At 43.7% G+C, this 22373-nt stretch overlaps 3 protein-coding genes across 8 annotated transcripts in view; 2 read left to right on the top strand and 1 right to left on the bottom strand.

Moving 5' to 3' along the window:
* Positions 1-4453, top strand: part of dnajc10 (DnaJ (Hsp40) homolog, subfamily C, member 10) — a 35834-nt gene extending 31381 nt beyond the window's left edge. For all 3 annotated transcript variants that reach the window (XM_058081380.1, XM_058081381.1, XM_058081382.1), the window contains exons 9-25: positions 578-621; positions 836-901; positions 1258-1323; positions 1402-1491; positions 1559-1669; positions 1748-1862; positions 1944-2071; positions 2145-2261; positions 2345-2446; positions 2716-2776; positions 2876-2970; positions 3044-3177; positions 3395-3448; positions 3543-3690; positions 3775-3897; positions 3963-4070; positions 4149-4453. In XM_058081380.1, coding sequence (XP_057937363.1) covers positions 578-621; positions 836-901; positions 1258-1323; positions 1402-1491; positions 1559-1669; positions 1748-1862; positions 1944-2071; positions 2145-2261; positions 2345-2446; positions 2716-2776; positions 2876-2970; positions 3044-3177; positions 3395-3448; positions 3543-3690; positions 3775-3897; positions 3963-4070; positions 4149-4160 — 1574 coding nt within the window. In that variant the 3' untranslated portion in view covers positions 4161-4453. The remainder of the gene's footprint in view (positions 1-577; positions 622-835; positions 902-1257; positions 1324-1401; positions 1492-1558; positions 1670-1747; positions 1863-1943; positions 2072-2144; positions 2262-2344; positions 2447-2715; positions 2777-2875; positions 2971-3043; positions 3178-3394; positions 3449-3542; positions 3691-3774; positions 3898-3962; positions 4071-4148) is intronic.
* A 154-nt stretch (positions 4454-4607) lies between these two features.
* LOC131135478 (dual specificity protein phosphatase 19-like) lies at positions 4608-21514 on the top strand. Of its 4 annotated transcripts, XM_058081391.1 has the most exons (11): positions 4608-5290; positions 6854-6947; positions 10719-10828; positions 10913-10977; positions 11080-11242; positions 14069-14109; positions 16007-16107; positions 18216-18501; positions 18611-18657; positions 18743-18895; positions 20800-21514. In XM_058081391.1, exons 8-11 carry the CDS (start codon positions 18279-18281, stop codon positions 21004-21006), a joined length of 630 nt encoding a protein of 209 aa, XP_057937374.1. In that variant the 5' UTR covers positions 4608-5290; positions 6854-6947; positions 10719-10828; positions 10913-10977; positions 11080-11242; positions 14069-14109; positions 16007-16107; positions 18216-18278; the 3' UTR covers positions 21007-21514. The 4 variants fall into 4 exon arrangements, with proteins under 4 accessions (XP_057937374.1, XP_057937375.1, XP_057937377.1 ...); XM_058081392.1 differs by lacking the exons at positions 4608-5290; positions 6854-6947 and adding an exon at positions 9938-10563; XM_058081394.1 differs by lacking the exons at positions 4608-5290; positions 6854-6947; positions 10719-10828; ... (1 more) ...; positions 11080-11242; positions 14069-14109 and having other exon boundaries at positions 15838-16107.
* On the bottom strand, positions 6401-13628 carry frzb (frizzled related protein). Its single transcript, XM_058081386.1, has 8 exons — positions 13234-13628; positions 9338-9586; positions 9118-9153; positions 8972-9025; positions 8805-8870; positions 7742-7946; positions 7603-7666; positions 6401-7225 (listed from the first exon to the last, which is right to left on the bottom strand). The coding sequence occupies exons 1-8, from the start codon at positions 13439-13441 to the stop codon at positions 7166-7168; spliced, it is 942 nt and encodes a 313-aa protein (XP_057937369.1). The 5' UTR covers positions 13442-13628; the 3' UTR covers positions 6401-7165.
* Positions 21515-22373: the final 859 nt, after the last annotated feature.

Genomic DNA, 22373 nt, shown 5'->3' with positions numbered 1-22373 from the left:
CCTTAGCATCTGCAATGGAACATGTTTATTTGAACATCACTCAGACAGACTGACTCGCATCAACATAAGCAGTTGTCAACATAACCAACATCGATGCTGAAAACTATGCATTGCTTGGATAGTTATTTTTGTCTTTGGCCACAGACACAAAGAGAATTGACAATGAGAGATGATTCATATATTTCATACAAGCAGAGCTGCTGCAGCGATTCTGTTGCATCTCTTGCAATAAAGCTTTCGTGCATGCGCATATCTTTCGGTGGCTCACAATAAAAAAAAAAATTTAATGGGTGCACTTGTTTTGGTTGCACCAATACAATCCAGAGTCATACTGTCATGCTCTTATTTTACTTTCATGTTTCCAAGAAGTGTGTATGCCAGCTACAAAGTTGGTGTCGCGGCACGCACAGTCTCACGTCAGGTTAGGTTTTTATACTTAGATACTTTGAATGGAAAATGGCATACGCAACCTTTCGGCCCTGTGTTTTATAGATGAGGCCCAAGGTCTTCATGGGTTATCAACATAAGCGGGATCGACTTACATTGTACTAAAAAAACATCTCTGCTCTTTTGACAGATTGTCTGGAGCCAAGAACCAGACAGAAACTGGCTTCAATGTTGGTGAGGACACACTGCACTGCATTTAGTCTTACACCTGAAGACAAGTACTATGGGTGGGCTTTTTGGCCTAAAATCTATATTTTTGTCTGTTGTCATAACCATATAATAATTCAATAATAATTCAATAATAATTCAAATTCTATTGCCTGTTACTAACGTAGAGTACTGTATACAAGTAATTTCAGACAGGAAGTCATGCTGGTTGTTTGTGCAGGATGGTCTGGTGAAGGTGGGCTGGATGGACTGCAGCACACAAGAACAACTCTGTGAGAGTTTCCAGGTAAAAAATACGTACATTACTATCAATTTTGTCTTCAGTGTGTTAAATGTGAAATTTTTCAGCCAATTGGAAAATTGCAAGAATTTCAAACCTAAGTCTTCCTGCTCGACTTTTTTCCCCCAATCACCGTATGATCTTGTGTTCAGAGAGATAAATCTTTTTGAGAGAATGGCCTTTGCCATCAAAAGATCATAATAGTCTGAATACCTGACAGGAAATGACATTAAATTCATATTTTTGCCAATATTTGGGGTTCATTTCAGGATGAACCTAAAATGTACTATTTTATAAACTTTACAGGTGAAATAAATTTGAGATTCCATTTCTCCGATCAGTTTTCCTTTTTTTGTTTTTAGGTAACCAGTGGAGCCACTGGTTTGTTCCCACCAGGAAGTGCTCTGAATCAGCAAGGAAGTGTCCTGGTGAGCTGTTCCTGTTCACACGTGCACATCAGAACATCCAAGCAGTACTGAACTGACGTGTTGCACGTATTCTCTCAGTGGCTCAGCACTCTGGACAGCAGAGAGATTTACACTCAGGTCATCAATCATCTTCCTGACCTGGAGCTGCTCACCGCTGACACCTTCCATGTAAAGAAACCTCATTAAACTCTTAAAATAGGTCGCCATGCTTGACCGTTTTTACTTGCCGTCTTAGAGTAAGCTGGCCCGGCATCGCTGGTTGGTCAGTTTTACATTTGGAGACAGAAGCCTTGCCTCCAACGAGTACAAGAAGCTCAAGGCTTTCCTCCGCAATGACCACATACAAGTATGTCTGCTCTGTTTTTTGTTTTTTTTTTAATCTTCAGAGTGTTTTCTCCTGTGTCTGACCTGTGTGTCCATCCAGGTGGGCAGAGTGGACTGCATTGCTGACTCACAATTGTGTCAGTCTCTCTACGTCCATAAAGCCTGCGTGGCTGTCTTCAAAGGCCTGGGAGTCCATGACTTTGAGATCCACCACGGTCAGTTTGTTACCCAGGCTACTGCTGTCAATGTTGCTACCTGGTGTGGTTTGGGTGTCATCCTCTGGTTCCCACCTGCAGGCAAGGATGTGCTCTACAACATTGTAGCTTTTGCCCGGGACAGCGTCCGCGCTCATGTGACCACTCTGAGGCCAGACAACTTCCCCTCGGACAGGAAGGAGCCCTGGCTGGTTGACTTCTTTGCTCCTGTTAGTTTTTAAAAAAATTGGTCAACAAACTTAAACGTGGTGTGTGTAGCTTTTGTGTTGTGTTGTACGACAGTGGTGTCCTCCGTGTCGAGCTCTACTTCCCGAATTGAGAAAAGCCTCGATTCAGCTGGCAGGACAGATGAAGTTTGGTACTTTGGACTGTACCATCCACCAGAACCTCTGCTCTATGGTGAGCTGTGTGGGCTGTCCCATTGCTTATTATATATATACACACACACACACACACTAACAGTGTTGTGTCCATGTTGTCAGTACAACATACAAGCTTATCCCACCACTGTCATCTTCAATGGCTCATCTGTTCATGAATATGAAGGGCAGCACTCTGCTGATGGCATCCTGGAATTCATACAGGTATGTGCATTCTCATGCATGATATGTATATTTCCTCACAAAAGGTGTACTCGTCTTTTGTGAACCACAACGGTTGTGTGTTGAGGTATTTTGAAGCACAGTAAATTTACACTGTTACAGCAGCTGTAGTACATTTCATCAAAGTGATTTTTCATCAATGTTGTCCCATAGAAATGTATCATAAAATTTGAGGGGTGTACTCACTTTTGTGAGATACTGTAAGGGTACCACATACAGTATACACACGTAGTATGTTTCTGTGCCCACAGGACTTGGTCAATCCATCTGTGGTGGTTCTAGATCCTTCAAGCTTCTCAGTCAAAGTGCAAGGTGAACCTCATGTTCCAAGTGTGCTTTTAACATTTCATACCTGGATATGTTTCTCACGTCTTCATATACCACACGTTCCTCATTCTTTGTCCTTCTCAGGTCGAGAAGAAGGGCAGATCTGGGCAGTAGATTTCTATGCTCCATGGTGTGGTCCATGTCAGGCTCTGCTGCCAGAGTGGAGGCGCATGGCACGGGTAGAGCCACCACATGCACTAGGCAGTCACTGTTATCAATATTGAAGTGTGTCTAACAGGCGTCTCCCTTCAGATGTTGATGGGACAGGTTCTGGTTGGCTCTGTGGACTGTCAGCGCCATCAGTCGTTCTGCCAGAGTCAGCATGTGCGAGCATATCCTGAAATTCGTTTGTACCCGGGGAGTACCAAGAAACCTGGTCTCTACAAGTATGTATTTAGACATGCCACAGCCTCACAAAGAGTAATGAAATAGTAGTTGTAAAGTTGTGTATTGATGTTGTTGCAATAAGTAGCGGTTACAATATACAGCTACTATAGTTGTGTTGTGTTGCATTGCAATCCTAATATGCATTTATTAAAAATAGTTGTAAGGTTGTGCTGCAGTTACAATATAGAGTAATTAAATAACTGTTGTAATGTGTAGCAGTTACAACGGCTGGCACAGAGATGCACACTCATTGAGATCGTGGGCCCTCAGGTGAGTTGCCATCTTTCTTCAGTTGATTAAAATGTTAATACATGAACATGAACAATAATGTTTGATTAACACTTGGTGGTGTGTTCACATTCAGCGCGCTACCCAGAGCATCTGTCGATCTGACTCCAGACTCCTTCAGATCTCTGGTTTTGAAAGGTCAAGACCACTGGGTTTTGGACTTTTACGCCCCGTGGTGTGGACCCTGTCAACACTTCGCCCCGGAGTTTGAAAGTTTGGCTCGGGTGAGACTCCTTTTCCTGTTTTTGATCCACAAGAAAGCTGAGTAAGTGTGATTATAAATGGGCAGATCGCTGTGTAATTGACAGGTCTTGAAAGGGGAGGTCCGGGCTGGCAAGATTGACTGTCAGGCTCACTATCAGAGCTGTCAATCAGCTGGAATCAGCGCCTACCCCACGGTCCGCTTCTACCCATACCAGCACGGCAAAAGGGTGAGGATCCACGTGCGCACACACAGGTGTGAGCACTCCGCTAACTGAGACACGTGTGTTGACAGACTGCACAAAGTGGAGAAGGCATCAACAGTCGGGACGCTAACGTGATCGCAGACACCATCAGGCAGCGGCTGCAACAGTTGTCATTGCAGTTACACAATAAACTGAAGGTGAGCGACAATTTGTCTCAAACTACACAACACAAACATCATGGTGGAATGAGTGTGAAATCTGCTGTGTCTGCACAGGATGAACTTTGAGGAGGCGTGGCCAAGTCCCTAATGGGCAAGGATAGTGCTGCACAAAGGGGACAAAGGGGTTTGGACCTGCTAACACTCTGAGACAGACGCAGCACTGATGACCAACTGGACACTTGTTATCGGCTACTTCTGCCTTGCTTTCTTTAGCTTTGTTTTAATTGGTCTCTGTGGTTTGTATTTACTCTGTGAGGTAAAACTGTGAGACACTACTGTTACTGACGCATACACACCATACACACCATACAATTGATATTCTTGAATGTAAAAAAAATAAAATAAAAATACTCACAATACAGTTTCTCAACTCTGCTATTTATAGCAGCCGCTGAAACAAAGTGACGTACAATAAACATCAGTTCTGTGTTCTTGAATTGGACAAAATGCAGTCAAGATGTTGTGTACTCTGGTGCCAGCCAGCAGAGGGCGACATATGCCAAGAGTCCCAACTTTGGACACGTTTTTGTCAGAATGAGTGGGAGCTGTTGCTACAAAAACAAAAATATTTATTTTCTTCAATAGTTCACTGAACGCACTGAAACGTATTGAATGTTGACCCTTAGCACTCATTCTCAGGTGTTGTCAGTGCCAAGACTGAATGACAGTGTGATGCCCAAATGTGTTGATTGCGTGTCCTCTTCTCTCCAGCAGTGCGCCAGCATATTACCTCTTTCTGCACCAGTAACATTTCAACTGCAAATTTCCACCTCCAGATGCTTCCTCGTCCCCTTGTGTTGTTCCGCTGGAAGGAGCTTGTCGATGATGTCACATTAACTAACCCAGAGGGCTTGTATGACTTGGAGGGCGACGCCAACAAGCAAGCCAAAAACGTTAAGTATAACAACATTGAGGAATGTTTTCGCCACCTTTTCAACCTCTGATGTCCACCATGATTCTATTAATAAGCTCCGTCAATATCGTGTTGTGTGTGTACATGAATAGAAGCTCTCAGGCAGCGGGAACAGTCTCCGCCTTATTCCCCTCGCCAGGTGTATGTTCAGCTGGAATAAACATGCGGGCGAAGACGAGCAGGAGCAGCATGAGGAGGCATAAATGGCCCTAAATCCCAGAAAACATTTTCTCTTCCCTTGCATGGAAAGTGCAGCTGAGAAAACACGGCTGGAAATAAATCGGTAGGAACCGCTGGATGTGCGCCTGTACACACACACACAGCATTTGGGTAACTTTCCCTCAACCCATCTTGTTAAGGAATATGAGAGGTTTATGCATCATCGCTTATTGGTCACCAGAATAAAGTGGATGCCTAACAAAAACTCTCAATTGAGCTCACTAAAATTATACAACTATATTGACATATAGGTTATCTTTATATTTCAGACCAACAACCTGCTAGTTTAAAGTTTTGGTTAGTAGTGCTCCACATAAATCACATTCATTCATTCATTCATTTTCTACAGCTTTTCCTCACGAGGGTCGCGGGGGGTGCTGGAGCCTATTCCAGCTGTCTTCGGGCGAGAGGCGGGGTACACCCTGGACTGGTCGCCAGCCAATCACAGGGCACATATAGACAAACAATCATTCACACTCACATTCATACCTATGGACAATTTGGAGTCACCAATTAACCTAGCATGTTTTTGGAATGTGGGAGGAAACCGGAGTACCCGGAGAAAACCCACGCATGTACGGGGAGAATATGCAAACTCCACACAGAGATGGCCGAGGGTGGAATTGAGCCCTTGTCTCCTAGCTGTGAGGTCTGTGCGCTAACCACTTGACCGCCATGCCGCCCCATAAATCACATAAATAACAATATAACAGCATGAAAAAAAGTGATAAAAATGTATTAAAACCCCTAGTTTAGAATAGGATATTCTCACTATACCATGTTAAGGTTCATATTAAAGAACTGGCAAGCCAGATTCAAACACTTGGCAGGCCGGATGTTGCCCCCAAGCCATAGTTTGCCCACCCCTGGTCTATAGTGTCCCATCTCTGACAGAAGCCCGATCCATTCTTCACAGTGACTAAGTCACCAATACATTGATGCTTTATTTGGGCACTGCTGTACGGAAACTCAAGACATATCTGACATTTTCATCCAAAACTGAGCTGTATGAAACCAGAGGTCCCACTGTACATAAAGTACGACTTCCACCATGCTTTTTTATGGATGACATAAACGGAAGGTAAAAAAAAGAGGAAGACCAATTCATTATAAAAAGCTTTTTTATTATGTATCTTCCATTTTTATGTATTTGCGCCCCCCCCACCACCCTCCACATTTAAATTATGTCATCATCTGGTAAAGATAATTACTGTGTTGTCCAAGTCATGAGCAGCATCAGCAGTTTTACTTTGTTTAACCCCGGGGTGTCCAAAGCTGCAGGCCTTTTTTTTTTTTCATGGCCCTTGTCATATTGTAAAAATAACATTCATTCATTGTTAATGATATATCTTAAACAAATTTGCTTGGATGGATGCTTTGTTCAGATACTGTTGCTTAAGAAATATTGCTGTACATTGGATTAGTGTATAAAATGTATCAAAGTGGACCGTCCATTCTTTAGTTTTTCTGTTTGTGTCTTTTGTTGGATAAAGTTCGGAGACCCCTGGTTTAACCAATAAAACATGTTAACTGTATCCTGAAGACAGAAGAATTAGTGCTATTTACACTTGTGATCATGTGGACTTATGCCGTGTGTAATCAGACTGTTTGTCTTTTTTTGGATCAGGTCAGCTCGCTGATGACTGCTAACGCTGTGAAAAGTGACAAAACCTCCCTTAATGGCGGGAGAACTGCAAAGTCAGCATGGATGACGCACTCAGGTTAGAAGCTTCGTCCACTCTCAACTCAACTCACACACACACACACATACACACAAACACAGCCATGCACATTTACTGACAACACACACGCTCAGCGCACACTAAATGATGTTTGTGCAAAGATAAATGTTTGACATGAAGAGATGAACTACATTCAGCTACTACAGCTTGTCATAGTGCAATATCTACACACACACACACATACACACAATCCCATCTCAGTGGCGACTTCGGCGATGAGCTGCTCTGGCTTTTCCTTGCAGAATCTGATCCCACCTCTGCACACACAAATCAGGAGGAATAGCACGGAATCAATTTGTGATGTATAACTTGTTTATGGACAGTGCCATAAATACGAAAGATGGTGTGCTGAAACCTCTGTGCAGAGCTAACAATCTTCAAGTACAAGAACATCATGATTCTTGTAGAACAAAAAACAAAACACGCAAACTTGACGAACTTTGGAAACTTGGCTCCATCTACATATTGTGTACGTTATATCCAACATCCAAAACATGTCAATCATCTCACCCCACTCTGGTCTGAGCAGTAAGGCTATCCAAATTTATTTCTCATGTTTTGCCAAACAGCATTTCTTGCCACAACATAATTTAGTTTTGCAGCGTTAAAATAAGAAGGTGTCAACATGTCTTACCTTGACCTTCCTGCCCATCTTGTCCTTCCATTTCTGAGCGATGGAGCCGTCAATCAGGAGCAACCTGCAGTGCAACCCCCCCATCAGCTTCTGGTCATGGTGTTAAAGTAGTAGCAGATACGCCCCCACTGCCGTTTACCTGGACGTCTCCTCATTTTCATAGCCCATGATGAGGTACTCCTCCCCGGCCGTCACAGGGGGGCACAGGCAGGAGGACGAGTAGTACAGAGTCAGCGTCTCCCTAGGAATGTTGACCAGGGAAGACTTGAGAACTTCCTTCACCTCCACCACTGCCGTGGGCTCCATGCCGCGATTCCTCACCTCCCTCACCCTGGCCCGGATCACTGAGGAACACACACAACTTGACTGGGAATCATCCAGACCCCCACTGCCAAATGTATTGGACTGGAAAAGTACATGAATCCGCCTGTAACCTTCCACTGTTGACTCCCAACGGATGAAAATGGCTGGAAAAACAAATGTGGAATCTTCCTCCAACATAATGTGTGGTCAAAGACTTTAATGACGTGCAGACGTCCACTTTCCAAATCCTCCTGGGCTCCGGAATCGTCCGGATAAGCCCACGTGCTCTCTCAATTTAACGCTTTGGGTTGGAAATGAAGCAGCTCGCCACCGCAGACGCCATGTAGACGCCTTGGCATGGGTCACGTGACTTACACTTGCAGGACAAAAGTATTGGGACAATAACAGGAAGTTAAGAGTGAAGAATCTTAACTCAGGTTACTTTTTACCCTTAATGGGCTTTTGAGCTTTTCCTTGCCTGGACGGAGGCAAAGATGTCACCGATTGTTACCAGCTTGTAAAGCCACTGAGACACCTTTTGTGATTAAGGGCTATATACGGTAAATATATGATTTTGGTCAAAAGTATTGGGATGGCTACGGGAAGTGAGGAAAATGTAGAGCCTTTGCAGACAGTGTAGCTTCCAGTTATGTTTGAAGACCATCTACCAAGATTTTGAAGTGTCTACATTTGTGAGGTCAGAAGTGACTAATGCTGGACCTCTTCGATTTCTTCTACACCAAACACCTCCAAACATGCCTTTATGGACCTTGCTTTGTGCACTGGGAATGGAAAATGGTCTTCTCTCAATTGGCCAAAATATCATGCTAAGATGAAGAACAAAGATTCAGGGACAACTTCTTCAATACGTTTGTCCATATGACATATGTCAAACTCACCATAGTTGTAGTTGTTCTTCAAGTAGGTTTTCAAACCCATTTTGACTGTCTTACATCTGCAGCGATCTACACACACACACACAGACCCACACAGGATACAGGATCAGTACATGATTCCATCCCTTGGGAGACCCTCCTTCCCCCTGAATCCCCCCTCATCGGTTTACCGGGTCCTCTGCAGTGAAGGTTGTTGGAGTCCATTGGAAAGTCTGGACTGGATTCTGTCAAAAGAATCAAAGCAGGAGCAGGTAAACATGTTCAGGAATTCATGGCGTTATTTCTGAACAGAGCATAGTTCAAAGGTTAACCTCACCTGGGTTACACCTGGCTGGGTCCTGGTAGTATGGATCTACAGAAACACAAGGACACTGGTGAGTGCGGGAATCATTAAAAAAAAACTCGTTATTGGAATGTCAACAGTGATGCATGTCAATGATTGGCCATTATTTTGTCTAATGTGGTGAGTTCCCTCTGGGTGCTTCACTGACGCTGGTTAAGAAGCTGTTTCATGGAGCTGAGTAGGTAAAGGTTACCTGGTCCCTCAGCCTTGACGATGGCCTCGGGTGAGATGCAGACGCCGCGGTCATACAGCGGCAACTCGCTGCAGGCCAGGCTGTCGGGCCAGCTGTGGTTGTAGCGCTTCATGACGGGCTCACAGCCCTGCTTGGCGCGCTCGCACACTGCCTTGCATGGCTTGATGGGTTCGTGCTGGAAGTCGATGGTACAAATGGGAGCGTACATGGCACACAGGAAGAAGAGCAAGTCCGGACTGCAGCCGGTACCTGAGTGGAGACAATATGTGGGTCGGTCCCAAAAAGAACATATACACATTGGGATGCTCCAGGTTAAGATTTTCATATTTATCGTCGCCAAGCACAGTGCGGAGGTTATGTTTTTGCTTGTGTTCAAAATAAATTCAAATGTGAATAGATTTGGATAACATTCTCAGGAATTGGCAGAAGGGATTACATTTTGGGGGTGATCCAGATCATTGTCGGGATCCAGGCATTTTTTTTTAAAGGATTTTTAACATTGCAAGATAGAACCATTTTCGGCGTTTGTGGATACAACTCCACAAAAAATGGGAAGAGTCAAAGCCATGACTTGCTTCTCCATGTCAGTTGTCCACATGGTAGTGGACAACTGCCCGCATATACCAACAAACTTGTCAGCAGAGCCGTCTTTTTTTCGTCCTGTTCCAAAAGGGAATCTGAAGGCTCAACAAACAAGACGACACAAAGGCAAAGTCATAGCAAATATTATTGTGCTGAGGAGGTATAAGCGGGTCATCCAGTTCCATTTTTTGAATCCCACATCCTTTGCCCACGGGATTTCCCACCCGGGAATGCATCACTGAACTGGATCTGGTCCCGGGCGCTACAAGATTCCTGCTATTTCTACTCAAGAGGATTGGTTAAATATGGAGAGATTTTTTTGTCACATTCTACATGAGACAAAATAAAGATCTTTATTTTTGTGGAGGTAATGATGTTCAACTAGCCATTCTTGTTATGTGGGATGTGTTGTGGATAAGTGGGTCGTACAGTTCCTGGCTCGAATCCCGCTTCCTCCATCCCAGCCACTGCTGTTGTTTCCTTCATCCACACTTGCCCAGCCCTTCAGCTGGAGCTGAGCCGGCAATTGTTTGCCAAAACACTATGGGCAGTGGTTTCCTCAACTTTCATTGACTTTAGCATCCTTTGTAGTAGCAGTGAATCAGTCACTTTTACTGTGAAGCGCATGTTGCTCTCAAATCCTTGTAATGGGGTATTAAATAAGCACTCATATTCATAAATTTGCGCAATTGTTTTTTCGGTGGATTTTAAAATTGTGATTTTGCATGAAGGAATATGATGTACTAGAAAGGTGACCAATTACGTCCCTGTTAACATGAGATTTTATTTATTTTTTTAGGTGCATGTCAAGCTCTACCGTAGAGTTTGGAGGCAGAGGAGTGAGCTAACGTGGCTAACATAGGTGCAGTTCGACTGGAGAATAATGAAGCCTTAAGTGACAACACAGAGGTAAACCATGTTGTTTAGTTTCATCTGGACGGACTTTTCAGCAGGTAACCTCCTCATTGTTTTCCTTATTTAATGTCTGACCAGACACAGGACTCGTAGCAGGACTAGCAGGTCCGTCCTGGTTCAAATCGACACTCCTGCAGACTGAGGTTTGGCTGCCAACACACACCAGAACTCTCTGAACTTGTGACCTGGAACTCCTTCCCCCTTGTTGGACTCACAGCCACTCATTAGCATTTTTCTGGTTAAAGCTTGGAGCGAGGTCAGTCCGGTCTGGCATGGGCGACCGAGTTCCACGCATTGTTTCCTCAGACCGGGCTTGTCTGCGATTTCGCTTTGCCATGTGGGTTTCCGACCGCGGTCTTTCAACCTCCTCGGAGGTGACCTCAAGATGTGAAAGGAGAAATTGACAAGGTAAGGGTACCTTTCAGTCCAAAGCAAGTAGAACCTGGTACTTGTTTATCTGGAACCAAACAAACACAATCTGTACATTGATCGAGAATTGTGTGGAACTATGCAAGGACCAACACAGTGGAACCTGAAATCCAGGGTACCATGTTCGCCCATCGAGGTGTAGTTGAACATTTAATACAATGAAGACAAAGTTAAAAATAAGGTTAAGGAATGTTGTGAACGTGCATTTTAGCAGTTCAGCTAATCTAGAACACAAAAGGAGCTTGATAGTGACTATCAGTAGTGACGTGCTTGAAGTCTTTGGAAAGAATCACCAAAATGAAGCAGTAGGCCCTGCCGGGACACGAGGAGGCAACCTTTGGATCAAATCTGGATTGTGGATCACATACTGTAGACCACAAGACCTCAAGTATCATTGACACATCGCCCCTAAACCTTAATCTTGATTCCTGAACTCATCCCCTGAACCCCAAACTGTAAAATCCCTTACCCCTAAATCCAACACACGCCTAAATCCCTAAACTGTAATCCTTTAACGCCTAAACCAAATGCAGAAACCCCAAACTGCAAAATCCCGAACCCTGAACTCCTACCGCCAATTCCTAAACCCAACCCCAAACCATTAAAACCTAAATCCCATAGCCCTTAAAACTAAACCATAAAACCCCCAAACCAGCTTGTTGATGAGACGGCGTATCTAAGAAGGAACCATGTGACTTATACGGTGTTGTAACGGTCCAAACAGATATCACGCATTGGCCTCGGATGCTCGAATGTCATCCATTTTGGATCAATAGATCAACACTAATGTTTTCTTTGACATCTTTATGGTTTCCATCAGACCAAATCAGTTATGCATGTCTCAATGGGAACAAGAAGAATCAGGCCTTTAATTTAAGGTCGCATGAGCTCATCACACAAATGAAAAAAAGGAGCGTGAGAATCCGGGCCAGAACAGGACCAGATGTGCTTCATGACATGGTAGTAAAGCAAGAACCCAGCCATGGATTATGATGTAGTTTATGATCCGTGGCCCGCATGGCTACATCCTTTTCATTTCATACCTGTTCAGGCTGAAACAAGACAGAACCGGGCCAGCAGGGACACCACAGGACCACAGCCATTTAACGTGGTCCAAACACATCACCTGGTGCTGTATGAGAACCAGATTCAGGATTTATAAATAGGCTCGGCTCAGCTGGGTGAACTCGGTCAAAAGTCCAATCCAGGTACGATGTGTGGAGATCGGAACAGAAGAAATTTAATTAGCATCAATGACCTGTAACTTTAGTGGGCAGGGTTTGGCATCTGATGTGCTTTATTGAGATGTCAATCAACAATGATGTCAATGCGTCATGACGACCACCATGTCCTCTTAGAGCAACAGTGGGAGGAGCTTCCCAGAATTAAGATGCTCACAGGTGATTGACACATAAACCAAGCAGTGCCATGTGGTAGAGACAGTGCTCAAATTGATAGGAATATTCATTCATTCATTTTATACCGCTTTTCCTCACGAGGGTCGCGGAGGGTGCTGGAGCCTATCCCAGCTGTCTTTGGGCGAGAGGCGGGGTACACCCTGGACTGGTCGCCAGCCAATCACAGGGCACAGAAAGACAAACAACCATTCACACTCACATTCATACCTATGGACAATTTGGAGTCTCCAATTAACCTAGCATGTTTTTGGAATGTCGGAGGAAACCGAAGTACCCGGAGAAAACCCACGCATGCACGGGATTGAACCCTGGTCTCCTAGCTGTGAGGTCTGTGTGCTAACCACTCGACCGCCGTGCCGCCTGATAGGAATATGTTACTTAAAAAAAAAGTCCTGCTGTCTCCTATAATGATTGCGTTCATCTCCGAAACCTTCTGTTGGCCACAAAATCGAGCCCTGGCAAGTACACTTAGATTAGATGTGTAAATAAAGTTTAAATCAGGAAGCAGCAGATAGTTGTCATCTTAATTGGGAGTCTAATTAAGGCACTTACCCAGCAGCCCTTCAAATTGCTCGATGGCCAGCACGGCGTTGTCTTGCGTGCTGTGGTGGAGGTGGTTCGGCATCTTGGTCATGTTCCAGGGCATGGACCGGCACAGTGGGATCCGAACCGGCTCGCAGGACGCTGCCCGGACCGCAGCCGGCCACAGCGCACAGCACGCCGCGGCCAGCAGAGGCACGCACAGTCCCGCCGAGAGCATGTTGTTTCCAAAAGGAAGTTGAAGCCGAGTTTTGAGTCCGGGCGGGTAGTTATCAAGCGATCGCCCCGCTGCTCGGTGCCGTTCTGACTCGCGGGCGACTCCGCGGGCGGCTAGAGGAAACGGGAGGAGCCGAGTTGTTCACACTTTCACCTCCTCTTCCTCCTCCCTCCTGGACTAATCTCCTCACTCCTCCTCACCCCCTTCCTCCCTTCTTTACACCCGTACATCTCCTCTTAAGCACCCTCTTCCACACCTCCTTTCTTTACCCCTCTTCTTGCCTCCTTCCTCCCTCTTGGGTCGTCATGTGACCTCATCATGATCTACACATATAACTACTTACATTATATAAAAAAACTTTAATGAATAAGGAATAATCTAATATTAAAAATAAAGTAATTTGAATGGATAATGAAATAATCATGAATATGAACAAAATATGATTTATAAATTTTCTAGTGTGGGCTGCATACTGAAAAATCAAAGGATCATTACTAGACAAAGTCAATGAGTGCATGCTGGATGCTTAACAGAAGTATTGATCCAAGTATCAAATGGGTCGCTTCCAGTCATCAGAAACCTGAGAGGCCATGTTGGTTCTGACTGTTAACTCTGGTTTGCTTGTGAAAGGTGTGAAGTCACCAATCTGGTACCAACCTGACCAGGTCCAGGTAAGGTCCACTTCTCCATATGGCTTTCTGGTAATTAAAAAAGTTGGACATATCCCTTGAGTGTTAGAGATTTGGCCCCCAAGCAGAAACTCTGTGAGCACATTCCAATAGGAGCGGGCACTAAAGGATATAGGATATATTTACAGTAAAGAAGTGAAAACTATCCATCTCGTCATGGTGGTACTCATACTAGGCTCATTATACAGCACATACACGAGGAAGACTACACCTCCCAACATGCCATGCAGCCCTCATCCATATGAGTGAAGGAGCTGAGTGGCCGGTGGTGATGTCACCGCTTTACTGACTGAGTGCTCGACCTTTGAACCCTCCGGTGCATTAACTGCTCTGCTTGGTTATTGCTCCTCCGAAGTGGGATGACGCTGCAAAGTGTGTGTGTGTGTGTGTGATAATGGCAGTAATGGTTGTCAGATGTGGCAGGAGCTTCTCGTGTTTAAGTTGACTTGAAGCCAACACACACACACCAAGGGTCTCTGGGTTTTCTGACTCATGTGTCAACACACAGAAGAGCCTGTCAGCACTTTTCCTCCATCCTTTCTCCTCCTTCCCTCCTTCCTTTTGCCTCACTTGTTTGTGTGTGGTGCATGTGTCGAGGAGACATCAGAGATCCTCATGTTTGTCACAAGGGTCTTATCAGCATGACACATTTATGTTCTCCCCGCCTTCTCTCTGATTAAATGTATTTGTAGGACAGGTCAAGGTGTGGGTGCAAGTGCACTGTAGGACATTAAAAAGGTCTAATTTAAGCCAAATAGTTTCTCTCTCTCAGTCTTGGAAACTACCACAATCTTCTCCAATATAAACAAAGCCACAGCTGCAATTGCAAGATTAGGACAAGATGCAGGAGAGGCCTTGTCCTTCAAAGATGGCTGACGTGAAAACAATAAGAAGGAAGGTAACGGGCTAACACAATGTAACACACGAGCATGCAAGGGAGCCTGTCAGGCATCCTCCTCCTCCAAATGTCCTTATTTTCAAGTCAATACCGTTTGTTCATTTAACGAACGCGGCGCCCTCTAGTGGACATACAAGTATTTAATGGCATCATAACAACCTCATTTCAAATTGTCAGTCCACTTCTACCTTAACACGTAACAATGTAGAAAAAGGATGAATTATTTAAGAATAATTCGTCTTACTTTTGTAATGTCCTAAAAATGAAATATTCATTAATTCATTTTCTATCGCTTATCCTCGCAACGGCCGAGTGGTTAGCGCACAGGCCTCACAGCTAGGAGACCGGCGTTCAATTCCACCCTTGGCCATCTCTGTGTGGAGTTTGCATGTTCTCCCCGTGCGTGCGTGGGTTTTCTCCGGGTACTCCGGTTTCCTCCCACATTCCAAAAACATGCTAGGTTAATTGGTGACTCCAAATTGTCCATTTGTATGAATGTGAGTGTGAATGGTTGTTTGTCTATATGTGCCCTGTGATTGGCTGGCGACCAGTCCAGGGTGTACCCCGCCTCTCGCCCGAAGACAGCTGGGATAGGCTCCAGCACCCCCTGCGACCTTTGTGAGGATAAGCGGTGAAATGAAATGAAAGTCTTTAATGCTTTAAAATGTCCAAATAAGTTACCTTCCTGTACTAACTGCCCTGTTTTACTGCTATCCTCTGTGGTCACCAAATACCCACCAGTAGTAATGACTATAACTTCAGCCTTAAATGTCCATGCTGTCACAATTTTGCACAGTAACATAGTTGATAGCATAGTTGATCTTTCTTCATGTAATTTATCTTTGTACATCAGGTGGGCAATTTTTTTGTGCTTCTTTTTTATTACAGCATATGAACAATGTTTACAGGCCGAGCCTGGCCCTCAACAAGAATTACATTGTGGGAAGTTGAGTGTCTCTTTCTCTCTCTCTCTCTCTCTAGTGTCTTGTCTGTCTGCACCAACCATTGTGTTCTGCGTCCTGATTGGCTGCAAACTATTGTCAATCAATTTCCTTCTTGCTGCCCTGCCGACTCGCTAGCATGTAAGCTTGCAGTCTTTCTATGTTTACAATTTTCTCCCTGACAAAACCTACAATGTCGTGAAATGTTCTGCGCCCAAAAGGCAGTGGACGAGGCTAACCATCACACAAAGGGTCTGACATTTGGACACAATGAAGGAATGTAGACATTATGTGGCTATAGCACTGGATTATGGAAAATTAAAAAAAATACATCTACGGTTTGAAGGAGGACTGCTGTAATATTTCTTAACAAGGATACAAAAACGCTACAGTCCCGCCAAAACGGCTCCAGGATGAAAAGGTATGGTCACAGGAGTGAAATAACGCTTGAGACACTTCATAGTTTCTTTTTCTTGGTGTTTAATAAACCCTCATTCGGATCATATGAAAAAAATAAAACTTTTTTTAAAGTTACAATTCTGAAATGGCACCTAAGAGTGGGTATGCCTCATACAGTATGTGCGGACATTAATTTGTCTGTATACATAATGTGTACATACATACTTCGTTAAGTAAAGCTTCTAAAGTGAACCAATATCCAAAATCCTGCCTTTACAAAGATAATAATGTTCACTTCTGATTGACAGAGTGTATTGCTATAGCACTGTTACTGTTGCTTGTACAGCTGAGAGCTGTGTAATAGTTTGCCATCTCATGTCGCTAAATAAGGTAACAAAGTATTGTAACCATCAGTTGTCAGTGTAATGTGTTGCAGTTGCACACAACAAACACGTCAAGTTGAGCGCACCCCCTTGTGTCAGTGGAAAGGTGGCGCCAGGTGTCATATAACGCAACACCACTTACACTTCCAGTCTACACTTCCAGTCTACTTCACAGTTTAAGCCTTCAGCAACCTAGTCCTGAATGTGCGCTGGTTCTGGTTCTCGTCCTCGATGTGTAACAGGCGGCATCAGAGGCAAAGAACCTGGACCAGGTTAAACACAGACATGCATGGAGAAATGCGTCTCTTTTTGGGGATTCTGAACTAAACTTGCCACCTTGGTTTCTGGACTTTAAAGTGGACTGTTCGACAGGTGTCATCCTGTGTCGGATCAGGATAAACTCTACTGAGCATCAGGTACATCAGGCTATGTATGACTTGGTTCTTGGTTTGGTCTGTCAGGTTTGTTTTTTGTTTTGTACAAGTTGTGGTTCTGTTGCAGAACATTGCTGATGTTCCGAGCTAACATTACAAGGTTTGGCCTGCCGATGGCTTTAAAGGGGAAATGCACTTTTTGGGGGAAAACCGTCATTCACAAGCCTTGTGTGAAACATGAACACATATTTCTTTCCCTTTTCTGTGCATTATAACATGAGAAAACACTTTCCTTCATATGAACTAAGAATGCACGTCATTGGGATACATCTATTTTGACTATGAAGCCCTGTAAAAACCCTCTAACAAAGTTGTATTGTTTGATGTACATGCTCTGATCATGCATTAACACATACACTGATGTTAACATGTAATAATTGTAGTATCTTGCCGTATTTTGATGATTTAAAACACTAACGGAACTAATTGATACACATAGTTTTGCTAGATCCATGAACAACAAGCATAGATACAGCAACATTGGGATGGCTGTGTGTGCCAACTCCAGTCCTCCAGGTAAAACAATGCTGACGGCAAACAAACATCTTGTTGAGGCAAAATTTGTAGCAAAATTGAGAGCAAGTTTTCCAGTTTTCCATCTGTGAATGACGCTGAAACGAGTGGTTAGCAAGGCATTATGTTAGTCCTCCAGATAAATATAGTTTTTCATGTGAGCTGCTACAACAATAATATTGCTGTAGCTTGGTTAATATACACGTCAGTTATGTAAATGGAAGACTGTTAGCATTTTTTTAAAGTTTTTTTCTTTAGCTTTAGCGGCTGTTGTTAGCAACCTCATACTAACTTGTGTTCTCGTGCTAGAATGCACAGAAACGAGAAATAATGTGTTCATAACGATTGTGAACGATGGGCAAAATTAAAAAAAAAAAGCAGTTCGAGCAGCAACAGAAAATGGGAATACAGATGTGACTTTTTGTGGACTTTATACAGAACCTTGGGGTACACCTAAATCTCAGATTTGCACATTTTCCAGCCAGATGGAGTGCTCACTAACATTGTCTCCCTACATCAGTTTCCTTCAAGCACTACATCTTGGGACAAGCTTCTGTCTGGTCCATCCTAGTCTGATCTGGTCATGCAGTCCCTGGCCGAGGAAATCCAGAGTTTTTCTCGGACGCGTCTGAAAAGGCAGTGCACTCGCGTGACTTCACTGAGCGGCCGCCGCATCATTGAGACCTGGAAGGGGTCTATGATGACGGTAGTGGATGACCCGGTCCCCCCGGAGAAGCTGCTAGGATACGTCCCAGATACCTCGTGGGACCTCCAGGTGGGCGTGGTCAAGCCCTACTTGCTGCTGGGTGAGTCTGTTTGTAAATTTGTAAAAGTCAGTAACCTGAACCTGTAACCTTGCGAAAATGCTTAAACTCTTTGTGTCTGGGATTCTGATCATGGACTGTGTGTGCGCAGGTTCTCAGGATGCTGCACATGACTTCAGCACCTTAAGGAAACACAAGGTAAGTCTTCCGGGTTCCTTCCTTCTGTCATTTTCACCCAGGTGGACCCCACCGCCTACCCGTGCCTGATTCTACTGCTCTTCAGGTGTCACACATCCTCAACGTGGCTTTTGGAGTGGAGAACGTCTTCCCTGACCTGTTCATCTACAAGACAGTTAGCATTCTGGACCATCCTGACACGGACCTGGTGCCACACCTCCAGGAATGTTGTGACTTCATTCAGCAAGCTAAAACTGAGGTACTTTGTGATGTCATCATATTACACATCACATGACTTCAAAAAATGACAGTAGTTTTGAAATGTGGCCTCACCGTGACTTTTTGGGTGGAATTTTGGAACTGTTAAAATATAAGTGAAGGAGGACCTGAAAGTTTCTGTATTATGTCAAAAGCATAGCTGATCAACAAACTGGGCTAAAACCATTAAGACCAGTAAAAAAAAACAACATCAATTCCGAAACTCATAGGGAGCCAAAATAGAGCAACAATGCATAATGGGAGAAGATTGAACTGATGATGCTAATAGCTAATAATAGTAACACATAATAAGATTTGGTAATGGTTTTATTTAATTTGAACATACATCAGATTACAATTGAATGCATCACATAATCAGTTCACAGTTCCACATGTCCAAAAGGAGTAGGAAGAAGCAAAGCTTATTAAATCCTACCCTCCATCTGGTACTTTTACAATCAGTAACTGTTACATTTGTTCACTTCCTGCTTTCCTAATATAGTTAATTTTTTTTTAAATCTTGTACCGAAGTACAAGGTGATATGAGCATACAATGACATAATGGGTACCATAGTAACTGTCAATATGGTCATATGTATAGCACATCATGACTGGTTCATCCTTGTATTTAGCAAACATCAACTGCTTGTATTGTTTCTTGAATTGGCTCATCGTTGTGCATTGTTAGAAGGGTCTTACTCAATCCATTCCATAGTTTGATTCCACAAACTTTAAATTTGTCTTTAAATATGTACAGTATAGCCTTTTTAAGACTCCTTTTCACAAATCAGTCATTGGGCCGCACGTTCTTGCATTTTTCATTTATATGTTCCAAGCAATTGAGGCAAAATGGAATGCACTACGTGGCTGCTGTCTATAGACACCCCTTTAATCCAATTAATAACCTATTCATAAATATTACAAGTCAATACACACACCACGAATTGATGAACTACTTATATGTTCCCCCAATGAATGGATGAAGGAGATCATCTGTTGAGCTAATGGTCCACTTGCAAAGGATTATGGCCGAGCATGTAAAGGTCTTAGCTTGAGATGTGACAACATGTCCCAGCATCTCCTCTTTAGCTCCTCAATAATGCATGGAAGTTTGCATCATGTTTCCTTCATCAGCCTGCAGATCCCATCTCAGGGTCACCCAGGCTGTTTTCGCGCACCTGAACATGACACCACGCGCAAGCCCATGTGCACACACGCCCATTAGGCCGCTATCAGCCGGCTTTGATTACAGGACGTGTGTTGATGATGAAATGTGCGCACACTTTGTGGTAACTCCAGCCGTCATCAAACTGATGCTTCTGCTTTGAAAAGTGTCTCGTGTTACTCAGCGGGCCATCTGGCTGCTAATGACCATCCTTATCACTGTCGTCATGGTGATGGTGTCACAACATCCAATCTGCTTTTGTGTCTGTTGTTATTATTCCAAAATAGTCTAGTTGACATCTTTAGAAGGAGTTGAAATGAGTTAACATTGAGTCTATAGTACATACAGTATAGATTTTATACTACCAGTAAAGTTTGGACACATGTGACAGACCTTAAACAATAATAAGCAAAAATAAGACCAGTTTTCTGACATTTAAAAAAATGTTGGTAGGTTAAAATTGTATTCTTGTATGTGGCTGAATGGAAAAGTGTGCATTGATGTATGAAGGCCAGATGAGCTGAAGTTGTAATGGAGACGTTAATGGGGAACCAAGCAAACAATACGGCTAACTATTGACTAAACACAACCATCATCTCTGATAGGCGCTTTTTATCTGCTGTGTGGTGGTTTCTCCCGCCTTCTCGTGTCCACGGGGCAGCACTGCATATTCTAGTACAGTATCTAATTAGCTCTATTGAAGGATTCACTGTTAATAATGAATTTAATGCCGCCCTTAGAAAGGCGTGGTCCTGGTCCACTGTAACACTGGCATCTCTCGAGCTCCGGCGGCAATCATTGGCTACCTGATGTCATGTGACGACCAGTCCTTTGACGACGCCTTCTCCTTCGTCAAGGCAGCCCGGCCCACCGCCTGCCCAAACCCTGGCTTCCTGGACCAGCTGAGGAAGTACAAGATGGAGAAGGCGCCTGCTAGCAAACACTGAAAATAGTCAAGAAAATGAATAGATGAAAATATTTGCTCTTTTTATGTCTTATTCATGTTCAGTGGCGGTTCTAGCAGTGGGCCACATTGGCGGCATTCTCGGGGGGGTGACAAAAAAAAATCCCATTTATTTGTGTTCATCCGGTCAGGACATCCACCATTTGATATGGATAACACCAAACTGGGGGTTTCCAATCTATTTGTGTTAGATTTTTTTAAATGTTGTTTATTATATTATATTTTATACATTTTGTGGCTTAAATCATTCAATCCCAGCCATTTTTCAAAAGAGAAACCCTTTGGTACCCAGAATATTGTGTTCTATCGTCAGAAAAAAGGGTTGTTTCTTACCTGTTTTTCTGTTTTCTAGTGATCAGTAGTATGTAAGTTTCAGGAAAATATCAGTTCCCGACTAAAAAAGGCATAACTTATGTTTTGCTTTTGTGACAGCTCGATTGTGCACGTGTGTGTGTGTGTGCGCATGCATTAAAATGTACCTTTAATGCGTAACCTTCACACTCCACTCCTCCATGCTCTCTCACTTCCTCCTTCCTGTTGTGTGATTTTTTTTTCCTTCACATGATCCCTGCCAAGCTGTTAACAAATGAACTTCTGCCACCTTGTGATCGTTTTTATGGCTTAAAATTACTCTGAAGTGAAATCCATTACTGGAGAGTTGCAACATCATCTCTTTTTCCCTGTTGCGCAAAAATAACAACAAAAAGACATACAGTATACATATATCGTGGGATCGGGCGTTCAGGTTTATAAAAACATATTACTAAGTCTTTGGTTTTGAATTAGAGTTACAAAAATAGTCCTTTAAAGAGAAAGTCCTGTTTAAATGTGGGTGGGGTCGGGGGTCACAGCAGCGGCGTCGCCAGACAGATTTCACAGTATTGATCTGCAGTGCCCCAGTAAAAATGTCACCAATTAAAAAAAATGACTTCAGAGGCACATACTACTTAGTATGGTAATTCATTGCTGCTGAAGTCACTACACATAAACAACGCGTACATGGTTAATTAAGATGGTAATTTATGAACGTGTAGGGACTTCAGCTGATAATACTTATGTCAACTCGAAGTTGAGAGAGCGAGCGAGAGAGAGAGAGAGAATGAGAGAGAGAGAGAGGGAGAGAGGGAGAGGGAGGGAGAGGGAGCGGGAGGGAGAGAGAGAGAGAGAGGGGGGGGGGAGAGGGAGAGAGAGGAAGAGAGGGAGAGAGGGAGAGAGAGAGAGAGAGAGAGAGAGAGAGAGAGAGAGAGAGGCAGGTGAGGTAGGTAATGTTAGCGACAACAACTTGTTAAATATACTATTTTGATTTTGATTTGACTCTAACTGGAACTCCTAGATAGATAACAGAAGGTT

Source organism: Doryrhamphus excisus, chromosome 9 (assembly GCF_030265055.1).
Source record: "Doryrhamphus excisus isolate RoL2022-K1 chromosome 9, RoL_Dexc_1.0, whole genome shotgun sequence".
Classification (NCBI taxonomy): Eukaryota; Metazoa; Chordata; class Actinopteri; order Syngnathiformes; family Syngnathidae; genus Doryrhamphus; species Doryrhamphus excisus.
The sequence above is the reverse complement of the archived record's forward strand: the minus strand, read 5'-3'. Positions and strand labels throughout refer to the sequence as shown.